At 37.4% G+C, this 18,142-nt stretch overlaps 1 protein-coding gene across 3 annotated transcripts in view; it reads left to right on the top strand.

Annotated features, from left to right (window-relative positions):
- The first annotated feature begins 473 nt into the window (after nt 1-473).
- Nucleotides 474-18,142, top strand: part of gpr155a (G protein-coupled receptor 155a) — a 31,860-nt gene continuing 14,191 nt past the window's right edge. For 2 of the 3 annotated variants that reach the window (XR_013197155.1, XM_077216294.1), the window contains exons 1-9: nt 493-672; nt 2,366-2,857; nt 4,340-4,739; nt 11,791-11,953; nt 13,117-13,272; nt 14,645-14,728; nt 14,845-14,968; nt 15,442-15,526; nt 16,856-16,946. Coding sequence is in view for 1 of the 3 variants with exons in the window: in XM_077216294.1 (XP_077072409.1) it covers nt 2,434-2,857; nt 4,340-4,739; nt 11,791-11,953; nt 13,117-13,272; nt 14,645-14,728; nt 14,845-14,968; nt 15,442-15,526; nt 16,856-16,946 (1,527 nt within the window). In the remaining 2 variants the exon portion in view is untranslated. Of the gene's footprint in view, nt 673-2,365; nt 2,858-4,339; nt 4,740-11,790; nt 11,954-13,116; nt 13,273-14,644; nt 14,729-14,844; nt 14,969-15,441; nt 15,527-16,855; nt 16,947-18,142 lie in introns of all 3 variants that reach the window. The other variant, XR_013197154.1, reaches the window with a different exon arrangement.

Here is an 18,142-nt window from a genome sequence, read left to right on the forward strand (position 1 = left end):
ACGTAAATATGTTATGGGTTTTTATTTGCATTGGTCTCTTTTTCTACACGCAAACTGGACAGTGGCCCAAAATAAAGTTCGACTAATAAACCTGAAGTCAAACAATTTGAGTTAGCTTTAGGCCTACATTGTGAATGCTTGATTTAAAGAAATGCCTCCCTCTATCGACCATGACAAGAACATTTTTTATGTTTTACATAATTTTGCAAAGCTGTCAAATCAGTTAATACGGTAAAGTTCAGGTTTTCTGAATGAATACAAATTGGAATGTGTGAAATGTAAGTATTATTCCCATAGAATCTGGAGTTTTCATATATATATTTTTAAATAAAGGAGGTTTCCATATTGTGTGTGTTGTTTCGGGCTTATGCAAAGCAAAGCACCACGTGAAAGGTGCCTGAGCGCCTTTGCGCATGCGCACACTCTTGGTCGATTTCTATTGGCGAGTGTGATGACAACTTCACTGCAGCGGTGTGTGTGAGAGTGTGTGTTAGTATTGAGCTAACTAGATTCATGCTTACAGAACACAGACAGAGCAGAGGCGATGCGGAAGAGCAGTTGTGGAGATCACTGCTCAATGTCATTTTAAAGAGACAGCATGAGTGAAAGTGTGTTTGTGTGTGTGTGTTTTTCTCACACACTAGATCGGATTTACAGGAATCAGCTGATCCGGTGAGTCTGTCAACAACTCACTGTACATAGGTTACAGAACCCAGTACACCTAAAAAGATTCTGGTGTTCATGCGTAATTATATATTGCCTGGTACTAAACATGCGCTATTGTTTACTATTCAAACTACTGCCAGAAAGTAAACTGGTACCATGACAGACAGGACTGTAATATTATCTTGAACTGAATACATAAATCCATCTGATGCCAGCACTGGATCATGGTAAAGTGCTCTAGGCTTTGTCTAGAAACTACGAAGGTAGTGCATTTTTAACCCTATAAAGCTTTTTTGTTTTGTTCAATGGAACAGTTTATTGAACCTTAGGTTTAGACAAAATATAACATTAGACAAAATATTTCAGAAAATCTAAAAAAAAAAAAATTGTTGCATCATACGTGTTTTATGTTTTGTATCATATTTGATACATCAGGTACTCTGAAAAAATGCACGTGTATCATGACCATAAGGAGGATATTTTTAGAATTATATTGAAGGACTTTTTACTTGCTAAAAGATTGTAAAAGCAAAAGTTTATTCAAGGTAGGTATGCATGTATCAAATATGATACAGTAGGCTTTACGCTTAAGGGTTTGACTAGACAGTATATTTAGGGACTAAATATTTAGGGACTAAAAACTAACCTTTTGCCACACCTGCCAATGGCGGTAACTTAAAAACATTTACCGGCCATAATTTTTTTTACTGGCCATGAAACATGCGGGCAGTTAAGACACCAAAATTTTAGATACCAGTAGAAATTCACAATTTCAGTCTATTACAAATTTGATACAACAGCTAAAACTACTAGCCTAACTAATAGAAATATAAAAAAACATTAAAGACAAGTAAACATTCAGTAATAATCTAAGAACAAATAATCAAATTACAAGCAAAAGCACAAATAAATACAGTAGAACATAGATACAAATGAATCAAACAGTGTTTTTTTTTTTAGGTTTTTCGGGTAGGTCTGACAGTAGTTTTCAGGTACAGAACTAAACTGGTTAATACTTATTAAAGTTACAAAAGTTATTCAGTCAAGAGGAGTGAGTGAATTCTTTGCTTTTTTGTTGTTGTTTGATTAACATTCAAACCGCAGACAGCAGCAGGAATATTAGTCTGCTGTCACTTTAAGAGCTGCACGGATCAAATATACTGATACACTTTTGTTTTCTTTCTCAACTGTTTACGCTCACTTAAGAAAACTGACTATGTTTACTTGGATACTCTCCGAGATGGGCATTTTGACATCATTTTGTTTGTCTGTTCAAGCGCAAGAAGACGTGAAACCCCTTCAACTTTTTATATACTCTCATTTGGCGTTTGACAAGTGTTTATTTTAGGCCATATATATATATATATATATATATATATATATATATATATATATATATATATGTGTGTGTGTGTGTGTGTATATTCATCAAACCATTTGTACTTATTATATGCTATTTTAAAGCATAGTATCATGATACCATGGCACACACATATGATAATCATTCAGAGCCATTTTATGCAAATACCAGGATATAGTCAATTATTCACTGTGCTGTATAACGTTCAGTTAGAAACACATATTCCATACATTAAATATTCACTAGACATGTATGACTGTTATATTTTGCATTCTAATGAAAAGTCATGCAAAATTGTCTTTTGAATAAACGAATGAACTCTTTTTCTTTCTTTTTCAGAATGTTTAGTTACTTTACAATCGTTTACCCATTCACACGGCTATGACGGGCCTGTAGTCAAACTCAGGATGGACGATCTGTCGGTTAATATTTCCATCTTCAGCGGGGATGGATCTGACCCCCCCTCCGTCCCACCCAGCATGTCAATTGACAAACTCCTCCCAGCCCTGCTCGAATGTTTCGGGATAATTCTCTGCGGATACGTCGCAGGCCGTACAAACATCATCCCATCTACACAAGCCAAAGGACTGGGCAGCTTTGTGTCCAAGTTTGCGCTTCCAGCTCTGCTTTTCAAAAACATGGTGCTGCTAGACTTTGGGGACGTAATCTGGCCATTTTTCTTTAGTATTCTGGTGGCAAAAGTGTCTGTGTTCTTTTTTGTGTGTGTAATCACACTTTTGGTGGCAAACAGAGAGAGTCGTTTCTCCAAAGCTGGCCTGTTCTCGATATTTGCCACACAGAGTAATGACTTTGCTCTGGGGTTCCCAATTGGTGAGTAGAAAAGGACAAGCCCTAAATAAATATATATTTACAGTATGTGTTATAAACATGATACCATAAGAAAACTCATTATGGTTACAGAACAAAAAAAACAAACAAAAAAAACTCAACAAACCCACAGATCATGAAAATCTTGATGTAATATTTCTGATTGTGTATGCACGTTTGTTGTTTTACTTTCATCTGCTCAGATTTTTAACCATGCATGAAAAGTTAGTAACACAATCCAGATGCTGTACAGCCTGTTAGTTTAGTTTGAGGTTCGTTTTCATTGTCTTAAGTGCTTTTGCACATAATACTGATTCACCTCAGCCAGTTGAAATGTTAGTTATTTGAACATTGAAAAAACATTGCAACTACATTTATTTCTAAATGGTTAAGAACTAAAAGGTTAAGAAAGAACACATAAATCAATGTTTACATTTATAATCGCCTATGGTGAAAAGCAAGATGTTGAAACAACATTGCGTTATGAATCGATTTGAAACAATTTGCAAAAATGAAACAAAATGGTAACACTTTAGTTTAGGGTCCAATTCTCACTATTAACTAGTTGCTTATTATTAGGGTGCGTATTACTAGGATATTGGCCGTTTATTAGTAGCCTACTTATAAAGCACATATTAATGTCTTATTCTGCATGACCATATTCTACATCCCTTAATCCACCCAATACCTAAACTTAACAACTACCTTACTAACTATTAATTTGCAGCGATTAGGAGTTTATTGAGACAAAAGTTAATAGTGAGAATTGGACCCTAAACTAAAGTGTGATTCAACCTTCATCCATGACATTGATATTCCCCCGGAATGAATGTAGAAATGTCGATATATCAGTTGATTTATTGGTTTATGTCTTTGCAGCCAATAAATATAGAGAATGAGCCCTAAGGCCCATTCACACCAATAACAAACACTTTAACAAAAACTATAATGATAGCTATATTAGTATCCAAAACAATGCACAATAACGTTCTCTGCGTGTTGCAGTTTTGTCGACTGCCACTTTTAAATGCTCAAGCTCTTTAAAGTCAAGTGGATTCTGATTGGCTGTCAACGTTTGTTTGTTTTTTGCTCCCTGAAACTGATTCCAATAATATCACTCCTGTGTGATGACATCATTATAGCGGTGTTGTGGCCTTGATACTTGCAATATAGTATTGGTTGATGTTGTATAAGGTAAATGTTGTTCAATAGACCTTTAACCCAGAAATTGAGTAAGCAAAGGTCAAATGGAACTGAAAAAAGATTTTACTAAAGATCCCAAACAGGAAGAGGGAACGTAACTTCTCATTTTAGCCATTGACAGCACATGCTGTTCCAAACCCATATTAGCCTATCTGTCTTCCTCACAAGGATATTTTTTGAAGAATTGGCAAGCCTACTTGAGTAAATGGATGAGTAAATGATGCCATTATTTTCAGTGTTAGTGAGCATTTTGTTAATGTTGTTCCTTTGCGTCCTCCACAGTTGAAGCTCTGTATCGCAACACCCATCCTGAGTACCTTCAGTACATCTACCTGGTAGCTCCCGTCTCCCTCATGGTCCTAAACCCGCTAGGCTTTGCATTCTGTGAGGTGCAGAGGTGGAGAAATGGTGAACTTCACCAGCAGAGTAAGCTGCGAGTGCTGGGTTTGGTGATCCTTCAAGTTGTCAAAAACCCCATTGTCTTTATGGTGGTGATCGGGCTCATTTCTCACTTTGTGCTGGGCCAGAAGATCCCGCCCTTCATGGAGGAGTTTGTAGATGGTCTGGCAAACTCTTTCGGGGGAGCTGCACTGTTTTATCTGGGTCTGTCCATGGTGGGTCAGCTGAAAAAACTTACCCGCTCTACTGTGGTAGCCCTGATTCTCCTCATCACGGCAAAACTGTAAGTCTACCATGCAATTTGTTAGTAATAAAAGATAGAATATCCTGTTATCATTTGCCATTCCAAAACAATTTTTCTTCTTCTGTGGAACACAAAAGATGTTTAGCAGAATGTCCATGATGCTTTTTTCCATACAATGAAACCGAATGGTGTTTTAGACTGTTAAGCTGCGAATTGGACAATAACGCACCATCAAAATATGGTAAAAGTAGTTTTGTTCTAAAGACAAGGCTATGACTTGAAATGGAGCATACAGGTCAAAAAATTACTTTTTTTGGTGTGGTCTTTTTTTTAAAGTCATAGCGTTGTTTTTAGAACAGACCAGAATTTAAGTAATTATTCCCTGATCTTTCCATTCACATTATTTTTCAATATAATTCCTGTTTGTGCACATTCAAACCGCCAAGTCATCCGTTACAATATTAATATAAAAAAGTATCTAATTACGGGGAGCAATGTGTTATGTTACGTTTGTGTTTCTCTTTCTCACCTGGCTAAGGCTCTCTCTCTTCCAGGCTTTGCAGGTGTACAAGTACTTACATACAAGTACAAGTTACAAGTTTTACAAGTGTTTAACAAAGTAATGCATTCAACAACATGTCCTGTATGACATAGACCTTCATTTTCTTTCAAAAACACATATTTTATATTCAGTGTTAACTTGGGGTAACGCATTACAAGTAACGTGAGTTGCCAGACACGATTCAATATATTACTGTCAATTTAAAATGAAATGAGTCCATTTTATTTCTCTTATTCAAGATAATAAATATTATAAAATTTCTATTAAGACACTTATTTACTATTGTGGTGTGAATAATAAAACAAACACTTAAACTGCGAGCATTATGTTATAGAAGGCAATGCATATTATAGAAATAAATTATATAAATGAAATGGGCCTTGATGTAAATGCTTCAGATAAATAAGGTCTTGAGCTGCGAAACCTTAGTGAATATCTTCACATTCATTTTAAATTGTCCTTCATCATCCTATGACGTGATTCATTTAAACGTTGAATATAAGTCCTACACCACATGTTATGATAACATGCCTTATGACAGTTAATATTTTATACATTTTTTTTCTCTATCTTTGAATCAAACAGGTTAACATTTAAGCTGTTTTGATTACTACCATAGACATCAGTGTTTATATTTGAACGTCTTGGTTACTGATGTAACCCTTGTTCCCTGATGGAGGGAACAGAGACTTTATGTTGACAAATGTGGTCTCACTTGGGTGCCCCAAGTACCTCTGAGCAGTGCCATAGAGAGAAAGAGTTGTGACACTCCCATAGACCGCCATAGGAACTTTGGAATGCGGAAGTAACGCGAGTCGTGGAGCCGCCGATAGTTCCAAACACTGATAGTTCCAGCATTGAACCCCATTCATTTTCAGTGTTTCCGAAGTACGCTCGCTGGTAAATTAATGAAATTACTGTATTTTTTTTACTTTTAAACACATTATCCGACCTCTCGTGAATCTAGTCAGTAGTTATATTTTATGTAGCCAGTTTTAGTTAATATTTATTGGAAGATAATAGGTTAATTGCAGCTATAGCCTATGTGACACTAACGTTAGCTAACTTACGGTAACCTGATGTATATAATATTATATATATATATATATATATATATATATATAAATATATATAAAATATTATATATATATATATATATATATATATATATATATATATATATATATATATATATATATATATATATATATATATATATATATAATATTATATATACACACACACACACAATTCATTTATTTAAATGGGTTAGGGTTATGTGTGTATATATGCATATTTGTCAAAATGTGTGTTTGTGTAATACATATAGGCCTACATAAATACACATGCATTCATATATATATACACATACATACACAATTAATATATTATGTGTATGGGTCAGGGATAGTAATGTGTGATTGAAATATATATACATGTGTACTTGTATATGTATTTGTGTGTGTTTTCTGAAGAATGGTTTAGTCTATGATTAGGGTAGGATGAAGGGGTACATTAGCCATACTGAAATGAATCCCGTTAACAGTTATTTAGCTACATATTTATGAACATAGTTAATTCACTCATTAACTATCTCTCTGCTTTTATTTTCAATTCAAGTTAATATTTACCGAACATTGCTGCAAATATAGTCGTTGCTTTCTACGTTATGGGAGCAGTCCATTTCCCTCCTAAATCATTCATTTGTACATGCACAGCGTAATTATTTATATTTTATGTTGGTTGGAAATCTGAACGGACCGCCACTGCAGACCTCTTTGGGTGATCACGAAGGTAGTAGGCTAATGGCTGAATCGGAATTTATAAGCAAGATCACGGATCAATAGCCTAATACAGCCCAGTTGTGCTAAAATAAATATCATGAGACGTCCATCATCAGATGAAAGCCGCTAAAGACAGTGCTACTACCCATTTGAACATGAACACTAAGCTTTCCCCTCCAAAAAACCCCCTAAAAATCTAAGTAATATACAGTATTTCGTTGTCACCCTGCCTCTCCAAATGCAAAACTGACATTAACTAAATGCAATACTGCAGTAACAGCTGAAAAAGTACTTGGGTGTGTGTTTTATTTTATATTTACGGTTCAATAATGTAATCGCTGCTGTCTGTCCCATAGAAGAACATGACAGCCAGCGTATGTTTTGGAACTATTGGGGCTTACATGAACCACGTGACAGCCATAGCGGCGACATCAAAGCGTGTCTCAACTCTTTCTCTCTATGGCACTGCCTCTGAGTTTTAGAAAATGGCCAGTGGAATTGGTGTGTAATTTGCATGCCGAGCCACTCCCCCAAACTTGCAAACTTCCTACCTATAGGGAGGAACATGTGGGAATATACATATGGACTGACCCATGGAGGAGTGCTACACTTGGTCTAGGCAGTGCTATATAAGGCCTCTGAGGAAGGTTCTACCTAGACAGGGATGGATCTACTAGAGACGGGGCAGAGTGAATCTGCCCAGGGAAAGACACAGATTTACTGACAGGGAAACCTTACCTTGGTAGAATACACAAATGGGATTACCAAGGGGGAATCGCAACACATTGGGGATTACCAAGGGGGAATCACAACACATTTGGCATCTAGCCAAGCACAGAGTCTGACCGAGCAGGTATGCACTCGAGGACTGGGCCTGGCATCAAACGCCTCTACCGCGTCCGACTGCTGAAGGACAATCAGAGGAAACTCAGTCCGGGGATCGCCAAGCGGGGCACTCAGCTAGAGAGCCAAGAAAGCGCCCATATCCCTCCTCTTAGAGGGGAATGGCGCTGCAAGCGAGACACAGAGCCAGCCTTCCAGCACATTACCTTTTTATGCCCTACACATGGGAAGAAACTGGCTCCACTCAGAGATTGTAGAATCTCACGAGGGTATTAGGTGTCGCCCAGCCCCAGCCCGCAACTCTGCAGATAAGAGGCGTTGCGCACCAATGCCCAGAAGGAGGCAACACTCTGAGTGCAGGGAGAGCAGCACTGCCACCAACTCCAGGCAATTGATATGCTATCGCAGTTGAGGTCCCGTCTAGGAGCCCAAGCTGCGTGCCCATCGCATACAGTTCTTAAGGCATCTGTTGTCATAACAACATGCCTGGACAGTTGTTCTAAGGGCACCCGGTCTAGCTGTGTAGCCAGTGATGTAGCGGTCTCATATGCATCAATCCATGTGGTGTTACCTCGGCTGGGAATGCCATGTGCCCCAGGAGCCTCTGAAAATGTTTCAGTGGAACCACTGTTTTGCTTCTGAATGCATTCAGGCAGTTCAGCACTGACTGTGCGCGTTCATTGGTGAGACGCGCCGTCATTCTGACAGAGTCTAATAGTACATACTGAGAAAAGAGATGCTCTGCATAGAGGAGAGCTTGCTCTTTTTAATATTTGACCCAAAGTTGACGTGCCTGAGCACCAGGTTCCTGTGTTCGCACAACAGATCTCAAGAATGAGCTATAATGAGCCAGGCGTTGAGATAGTTGGGGATGCGAATGCCCACTTCCCTTTCCCTTAGTAATGACACAGGGAGACAGGGACAGCCCAAAGGGAAGGAGTACTGATATGTACTGATATGCCCAACCCTAATTGGGTAAACCAAAGAAACGTTCTGTGTCGAGGCAGAATCGAGACGTGGAAGTCCTTCAAGGCGATTCCTGCAAACCAATCTTGGGGATGAATGCACTTGAGAATGCGTTTCTGTGTCAGCATTTTTGTTGGGAACTTGTGAAGGGCCTGGTTCTAAACTCGGATTTCCAAGATCGGCCGTAACCCACCGCCTTTCTTAGGTACGATGATGTAAGGGCTGTAAAACCCTGTCTTCATCTCGGCTGAAGGGACCAACAGGACCACAATACTGTGCGCTGGACAGGGACATCTTTGCCTGCCACAGAGGTAAAGAATACTCCACTAAACTTCTGGGGATGCCTGGTAAACTGAATCACACAGCCAAGTCTGATTGTCCGCAAGAGCCTGCACCAAGGGGACAACCGAAGTACCCACAGAGGGGTGGCAAGGGGGAGCACTGGGGCCCAACCCGAGAAACGTAACGTCACGAAATAGTCAGTGAGTGTGGTGTGACGCTTATCTTGCTCAAAGGATCCCGCAAAAATAATGGAGATTCGTAAGCAGACAACACCTCCTCGAATTGCGACCTCTTGGCTCGTGGCAAATGTGGGGATGAAAATGAGGAAGCATAGCATCACTCACTGCCAGACCGTATGTACGGCCCTGTATGGCCTAGAGATTGAGGAAACTTCTCTTTGTTTCATTTGTAACAAATTGAAAATATGGGAACTACTGTCAAATGAGCCAGCAGCGGAACAAAAAGAAATAAACCCATGATTCTCCACCCGGCACTCTTCTGGGGAAAGAACCGGTGTGTTCACCACCTGCTGGTCAAGAGCAGATCCTCACATCTCTGGGCTGCCTGTATCAGGGCCGCTTCGATGGAGATTTGGAGGGTTTAGCGATCTGAGCGAGGGGCTGTGCCACCGCCTTGCATGTGGCATGTGAGACAGTGATCGTGGCCATCAGATGAAGACAGGAAATTACCACATCCAGAAATGCATGGATGGAAAGGCACCTTTACAAAGTGCTTGATCTTATAGAGAATTTGCTCTTTGCACTGAAGCAAAGGGGAATTTTGCTGCTCTTAACTGTGCACTGCTCTTTGAGAATGGAAAAACCCTTTGAATGCGCCGCGGCCTAATTTCTCTCGCCAATTCCTTTGGCCATTTTTCTAAAACTCAGAGGCGATTTGGGCTCCCAAGTAAGACCCCATTTGTTAGTTGAAATAACATTGTAGTGACTGGCAGATGGGAAACTATAAACTCTTTTCCCAGTACTTCTGTGATAATTTGAATTATTCTAAGGGAGAAATAATGATACTGTGTGGTTGAAAATACTGTCTGTGAAACTGTTTCACACCTGTACATGACAAATGCTCTCTCTGGCTCAGCTGCAACACATATCTGAATGTTCACTGTGATTGTACTTTGCAAAGGTTTTATAGACACATAGCCGAATTGCTGTCATTTATAAATAAGATTGTGTAGGTGTTTGAATCGAGATCACAATCTTTTAACAATTAATCCCGCATCTCTAGTAAAGATTATAGATGGTTGAATCTTGCTTGCTTTGGTGTTGCCACCCATCACAGTCCTCATGCCTTGTCCTTGCCAGTAATTTACTAGGTCAGTCTCTGCTGTCCCTGTATTGAGAGAAATTGTGAGTAAAGTGCAGAGGCATTGTGTGCACTGTGTAAACATGTTATTGTAGATCTAGACTAAATGAGTGGATTTAGTTATCTCGCTTGCACAAAAACAGATTCAGTATTCATCAAAATGAACAAAAACAATAAAATGCAAACTCAGAATATTAATAAAACCTGCAATAATTAAATATGTTAAATTACACAAATATTCTTTTATGTTTTTAATCTCACTTTATTAACCAATTTCTTTGCTGCTGACCTTCGATGATCTAATTCAACCATACTAATAAGCAAAAATGAATTAAGATAAACATCACATTTTTGTTTCTTTTTTTAGAAAGTTGAAATTTCCTCTCCTGTTAAAACTTTTCCACTTTGGAAAGCGTTTTCAAAAAGCTCTGTTTTCGCAGGACAAAATTGCTGAAGATGGAGAGGAAAACTGAGAGAAAAAGATGCGTTTCATAGAATAAACGTGTTAGTGTGAACAAGGCGTTAGAATATTTCCTGACCCCTAGAGCTGTTCAAAAGATATCTTAAAAGCACGGCTTATATTACCTACTGTACAGCTCTTTTTATTGAAAGTTGAAAATTAAGGTTTGTTACTTTTGAATGTTTAGTCTATTGTCTCATGTCTAAGTGACTACATCATAGAGAAGATTTTAAATCATTTAGGCAAATTAATTAAAGTAATATGAATTAAGAGAGTAACTCCAATATTAATGTGTAATAATAAAAAAAATTCTGATTACGTGATCCACATTACTTGTAATGTGTAACCCCCAACACTGTTCATGGGACACACGAGAAACATTGACGTCAAGCCTGACATGAGATGCAAGATTCAAATATGCACAATTGTAAATGAGATGTGAGAGCCAACTTTTGGATAACATGTCTGTACATTGGTAATGCGTTTTAAACAGTCCTTCTAGACACTCACTTTGATCCTTGTATTTTTTACTAAGGCAAGGAAACTAATTTAATGTTCAGGCCCTTGGGGTATTTGATTTTGAATATCTGTAAATATGCAGATAGTTGCTTCAACAGTTCAACACTGTGTTGGTCAAATGGGAATGTTTCTCAGAGCATCAACAGAGTTAACCCAAGTGCTTTAAACACACAAGCTTAGCTAGAGGACAGACACTGAACTCTACCTGTGTGCTTTATTTTAATGCATTCAGTTATTATCGATAAGTGAGATCAAAAGGTCTAATTCTGATATTGCTGTAAATGGTTCCTGTAATCTGAAGATCTTGGGCTCTTGACGGTTTCATTACATTATGCAGAACTCTGTTCTCTTTAGGCTGATGATGCCTCTGATCTGTAGAGGGATGGTTGAGGTTTTGGACTGTGGACGCTCACTGAACCACACCAGTTTGTCAAACTACGCCTTTCTGTATGGAGTCTTTCCCACTGCCCCTAGCGTGGCCATATACGCAGCGCAGTACAACATGGAGCTGGAGGTGGTATGTACCTCGTGTAGATGTGTTTTTCTACCTAATCCACCACTCAAAAGTTTGCCATTAGTAAGATTTTTTTTGTAACCCTTTATTTTAACGTGTCCGTGTTACAGTGTACTTGTACATTTAAGCACTGAGTAATAAAAATGAACAACATGTACTTACTAAAGGATTAGGGTTAGTGTTAGCTGCATGTGATTATGCATAATTTATCATTCTTACCACAGTAAATACATGTAACGTGCAACAAGGACACTATAAAATGCATTAAACAAAACACATAATAATCAAAGGTTACAGTAAAGATGTTTATATTCTATTTTGGTAACACTTTACAATAAGGTTTCATTAGTTAACATGAACTAAGAATGAACAATACTTCTACAGCATTTATTAATCTTAGTTAATGTGCATTTCAACATTTACTAATACATTATTAAAATCTAAGATTGTATTTGTTAACATTAGTTAATGAACTAACATGAACAAACAATGAACAGCTGTACTTTTATTAACTAACATTGACAAAAATTAGTACATACTGTGACAAATGTATTGCTCATTGTTTGTTTATGTTAGTTATTAACTAATGTTAACAAATGAGACCTTATTGTGAAGTGTAACCTCTATTTTAAATAAATGCTGATCTTTCTATTGATAAAAAAATGCTAAAAAAAATTATCATATTTTTCTTGAGCATCAAATCTGCATATTAGAAATATTTCTGACGGATCATGTGACACTGAAGACTGGAGTAATGACGCTGAAAATTCAGCTTTGATCACAGGAATAAATTACATTTTAAAACCTATTCAAACAGAAAACAGTTCTTTTAAAATGTAATAATATTTTTTTATTTTACTTTATTTTTTTTAATCAAATTAATGCAGCTTAGATGAGCAGAAGAGGCAACTTTTTAAAACATAAAAAAATTAATCTCTTCCCCCATTATTTTTAAAGCTGAATGTGAATTGAATTTTTCATCTCAGTTTTAATGTGTCTGATGATATTCTACATTTGTTTCATTACTTACCACTTACCACACTTGTGGCTTTATGCACAATAGCACACTTATTTTCCACCTTATTGAATTAGTTTAGTTTAATTTTAAGCAGCTCATCTAGTTTATCATAGAACCGTGATCACATATGAAGTGTGTCCTCCCTCAGGTGACCTCAGGTATGGTGATCGGCACGTTCCTGTCGGCTCCCATCATGTACGTGTCTGCCTGGCTGCTGACCATTCCTTGGATGGACTCGGCGCCGCTGGCATCAGCGCTGCAGAACGTTAGCCTCAACATCAGCATTATCAGCCTTTTTGCATTGGTGAGTGGTGACATGCTCGCACGCAGATGTGTGTTTTCATTTCTCTTTCTTCATGTCTCTGCTTCCTCTTAAAAACATTAATTGTTACGGTGTGGTAATATTCTCGTCGTCCCTCACGCTGGTGCGGAGAGCACATGTTTGTGTTGCCTCTGCTATAATGCAAATGATTATTAAGGGATGAAGGTAGATCCATGTTATTATCAGTGTTGCTGGATATGTCGTGGAAACCAGAAATTAAATGTGTACATGCTCTGGGGAAATCTGTAATTATGTCAGACTAATGTTTTGGGGGTTTTTTTGGACAAGTTGAGACAAAAGATTAGAAAGTAACATTTTTTTGTCTGTTTATTTAAAAAATATGTATTAGATTTTATTTATTTAAAAAATATTTAATTATTTTTTGGAGGGCAAACAATAAAAACAACTGTCCTGATATCATAATGAAGAAAAATGCTTCACTAAAAGAAACAAATTCTTGAAAAGAAAAGTGGTGTGTCATAATCTTAGTTGTATGTAATGTTATTATTTAACATTTATTTTGAATTTTTTAAAGCATTTTTAGTGAAATATAGAGTTAATAAATAATATTAAAAGAGATGTGTGCACACGAAAAATATAAAGTCGTTAAATTTCAACTTATTTGTTAAAAGGACATACACGTTTTACAGAACCATATAAAATGATCACCGAGAGTAAATTTATTTGTACATATATTTGCATTGAACATTTTGACCATGATTTCAGATGAGATAAACCATCAGAAGTCAAGAATATTTAGGAAAATCTGATAAATCAAATGAAATTTAGCTCATTCACCTGTACAACAAAATGCTGATAATAAAATAATGTTTTTTTTTCACATCAAAACATAAGTGGATGTTTGCAAAGACATGCACACATTGAATAAGTACCAGGATGCCAGGACAAGTCTTTACATGCAAAGAAATATTGGGTTAAGAGGCAAATATCGATGCATGATCATACATGTTGTCGGGTTATTAAGCATAATTGTTGTAAGATGCATGTAAACACTAATTTTCATGAGGTTTTATGTTTGTGTGTCTAGTGTGATTGTGGGTTGGGGTGTTTCCAATCTCAGATGGTGTCATGATCTTCTCTGATGCATCTGTTGACACTTCCTTCCTGTTGCGTTTCTGTTCTCTGTATAGCTTGAAAAAAAAACAAGAAACTGAAGTTTGGTTTAAACTTATATATCAAGCATACACATGCATACTTGGACTCTCTGAACCAGTTCAGCTGGTTTTGAGAAGTCGTTACTGTAAGTGCATGTACACATTTCACTGGAAGTGATGGAACATGTTGTGTGAAAACTGTCTGAAACGCTGTGTTCGTGTTCTTCTTGTCACTGCAGGTGTGGAGTGTTGCAGTCATGCTGCTGAGCAGAAAGTTTCACAGAGTTCCTCACATTTTCACCATAAACCTCTTTGTGGCGCAGGTGAGCTTTCTGAGGAATTGCTGGCTTTTAGACACTGTACTTCTCCAGTCAAAATGCATCCTGATGATTTTCCCACCATGCATTCTGCATAACCTTATACTGTCCTGTGTTTGCAGTTATTAGCCTGTGTTGGTATGATAGCGTGGACCTTCGTGGCGGCGGCACAGAATAACTTCCTGGGTCAGGTGTTGACCTTTAGTCTACTGTACGCTTCTCTCTACAGCACCTATATTTGGCCTGGTGAGTCATCAGAGTATGTATTTAAAAATAAATAAATAATAATAATTCACTAAACATTACACGTCCTTTAAAAAAAACTTTAAATACTACCTGGTCCACAGACCGGCATTAAAAACTGCTGCTGTTTTCAAGCTTAGTTAGCATGTAACTGCTGTAAATGGGGTTTTCAATATTGTAACATGAAAATGTAAAACAAATTGTATGCATATTAAAAGAAAATGTTAATTGTATCCTTTGTAAATGAGTTTTTATATGAAAAATATGTATTAAAAGCAGCGGATATAAAAAAACTGTAATGCAACTACTGTAGTTATGCTAATAAGAAGTACAACAAACTGTAATGCAAGCAGCTAAACTTTTCTTACATAGTGCTTTTCTTCAGTAATAATCCATATACCTGTGTTTGTGAAGGTAACAGACGTTTGGGCTTGGGTTGAACGTGTTTGAATGCTCTTGTGTGTTGTGTGGTGAAGGTCTGATCGCTGTGTCTCTGCTGCTCATGAGGAGAGGTGAGGAGGTGAGCTTCAGGCCAGGGCTCACTGTGATCACTGGCTGGGGGTGAGTGGCGCGTTACACACAGTTACACAATGACCAGTTGAGGATTACACTACTGAAAAAGACAAAACGTATTTATACTCGATATGTTGAATATTTACTGCAGTATAATCCTTTCAAGAATGACCTTCTATGAGCTCTGGGATTGTTCAGCTGTAGAATAGGTAGAGTTATAAAAAAAGAAAACTTGTTTAATTGTGTGTCGAATTGCACAACACTTAAAGTCCGCCTGTGGTGAAAATCAAGTTTTTAATGTTGTTTATGTCTATGTGGTGTTTTTAATATGCTTTAACCATGTGCAAATTCATAAGTCGACAGCATTGCTGAGTATATTCTCCTTAAAACTGCAGTGAATCAAAGACAGTCTCAAAAACACGGTTTGAAATCGCTGGTGTTTCTGACGTCTACCTACCTTGTAACCAATCAGATCAACGTGTCGGAGGGCTTTAGCATATCATTAACAGCAAACTAGCAGGGGAGTCTTGAGAGAAGCTGGGTTATCCAGGTATATTTTTCTGTGGATATGAAAAATCGGGTAGATTTAGCAATGTAGCGGGTGAATTATGTATATTATGAACGGGAACATAGTTTGTGTAACATTAGTAACACATTATTAGCTGTTTGATAACATAGACAAGCAAAAGGCTAATCATATTAATTACCATTATGTGTCCGAAATTGTTAAGTAACTATATCATTGTGCAGCGTTTACCCGAGTGGAGGCGGGGCTCATTTGCATATTTATAGAACCGTGTATACTAAATGAGGGAAGGGTGTAGAGTTACATTCAAACTATTTTAAGACATGAATTATTTTTTCCAAAGGAAAAAACATAGAAATATGTTATTTTGGTGATCAAAGATGAGTTTTAAGGGATACAAATATTGACTTTAATGACATCATTGGTGGTTCCATGAAGAAACTTTTAACATTCACTGAAGCTTCTTTGGGGAACCAAAAATGGTTCTTCTATAGCAAAATCTTTATTTTTATGAGTGTATCTATAATAAAAAGAGATTTCCTATGAGGCATTGCAAATGACGTAAAGCAATCGTCTTCCTACAGTCTCAAAGTACTTGAATACAATTATATTTTATACTCAGTAATTTAAGTACACAGTCTTTTTTTCTGTGTGATATTGTTGTTTCGCCTTGGATCTGGACGGTTTGGTTCTTGGCTTGTATCACTTTATTGAGAAATTTCTGAAAGAATGAGAATGAAACCTTGCCTTGAAAACAAGGCTGCTGATAAAGCTGTTTCTCTGATAACTGGAATCCAGTCTTTTTGAGCTGAAAGCGCTGATGTCTGCTGTTTTCTCTCACCATCTCTCAGTTTACCGGTTCTAGCTGTGAGTGTCCTCCTCCTGTCAGGGCAAAGAATGCCAGACACCATCGACTCCGCATTCTTTTATGGAAAGACGCAGGTACAAATATGATGAGAGCATTATTCATATTGTGCACAATCCAATCTGTTTTTAAAATGCCATCTTTAAGACTGACTGTCCGTACTGTTACTTTGCAAATCTGTTTGTTCAGGTAATATAGTCATATAATGATGTAGGCAGGGTGATACTGTCTTCTCAAGTTCAAATGTCCCGAATGGAAAGAGCAGAATAAAAACGTGAAAGTTTGCCTCTGATCGTGTCCATCATCAACTCATGAGGTCACATAAAGTGTTTGCCAACCATTTTCTTCCCATGGCACCGTTTAGATTAAAAAATCCCATGGCAAAATTGCACAAACTTCGAATGAATAACTGGGTATTATATTAAAGGAAAACAATCAATTAATGTGAAACTTGAGCTTAAGTCAGGGAGGAACACAATAAGGTCATAAAAGTAGTTATATAATGTTGTTGTGGTGATGATAAAACAACAAATTTACATATCGTCGCTAACAGGCGGGAACCTTGTATTGGTTTTAAATAAACAAGTCGTCAAAGTTGGTATTGTGCCTTTATATGTGGTCAGACACCTGCACGTGCCATTATAATATTAAGATCAAATGGAGTTAGGAGGTTTTTGACCAGTATGTTTTTGTCAGTCATTAGAACAGCCTCATCTGAGGCAGTAAGCACATCGCATTATGTTTTCATCAACTTACAGGTTATAAAGTTTATTGTAGCTACAGTATAGAGGGTTTGCACCTACGTCACGAATTGGTCAGTTACCCTGACGCGCAGCCATATTGGAGATGCTCGGATGTAAACAACAGCATGGATTGCACTGTTTATGTACTACCAGAGAATGTCTCATAAGGGGAGAACTTCCACTCTCAGTAAACTTCCGGCTTCTGAACTGGTTGCAGTCCCACTCTGGCTCCATATGAGTGCAGAATGAATGGAGGTCAATGGAGCTATACCCCGTCAAAATCCACTTTTCTCAGGATATAATTTTTTGTCTAGTAATTTGAATGTTGTATTCCAAAGGAGATGCAACGAAATTACACATTGCTGGGTGTTCGATTTTTTAGAGTCACTTATTTGCTTTAAAAAGTCTTTTAAAATGTCAATGACGTCATACACATGGTACCACCAGAGATACCGCTTTATGGTAATCCTTCAGTCACTTTGGTGCTTTCGCGCTCTGCACTTTCTTTTCATCGACAACACAGCTGACAC

This window comes from Siphateles boraxobius, unplaced genomic scaffold (assembly GCF_051911475.1).
Source record: "Siphateles boraxobius isolate OS27281-9 unplaced genomic scaffold, OSU_SipBor_1 7, whole genome shotgun sequence".
NCBI classification, from domain to species: domain Eukaryota; kingdom Metazoa; phylum Chordata; class Actinopteri; order Cypriniformes; family Leuciscidae; genus Siphateles; species Siphateles boraxobius.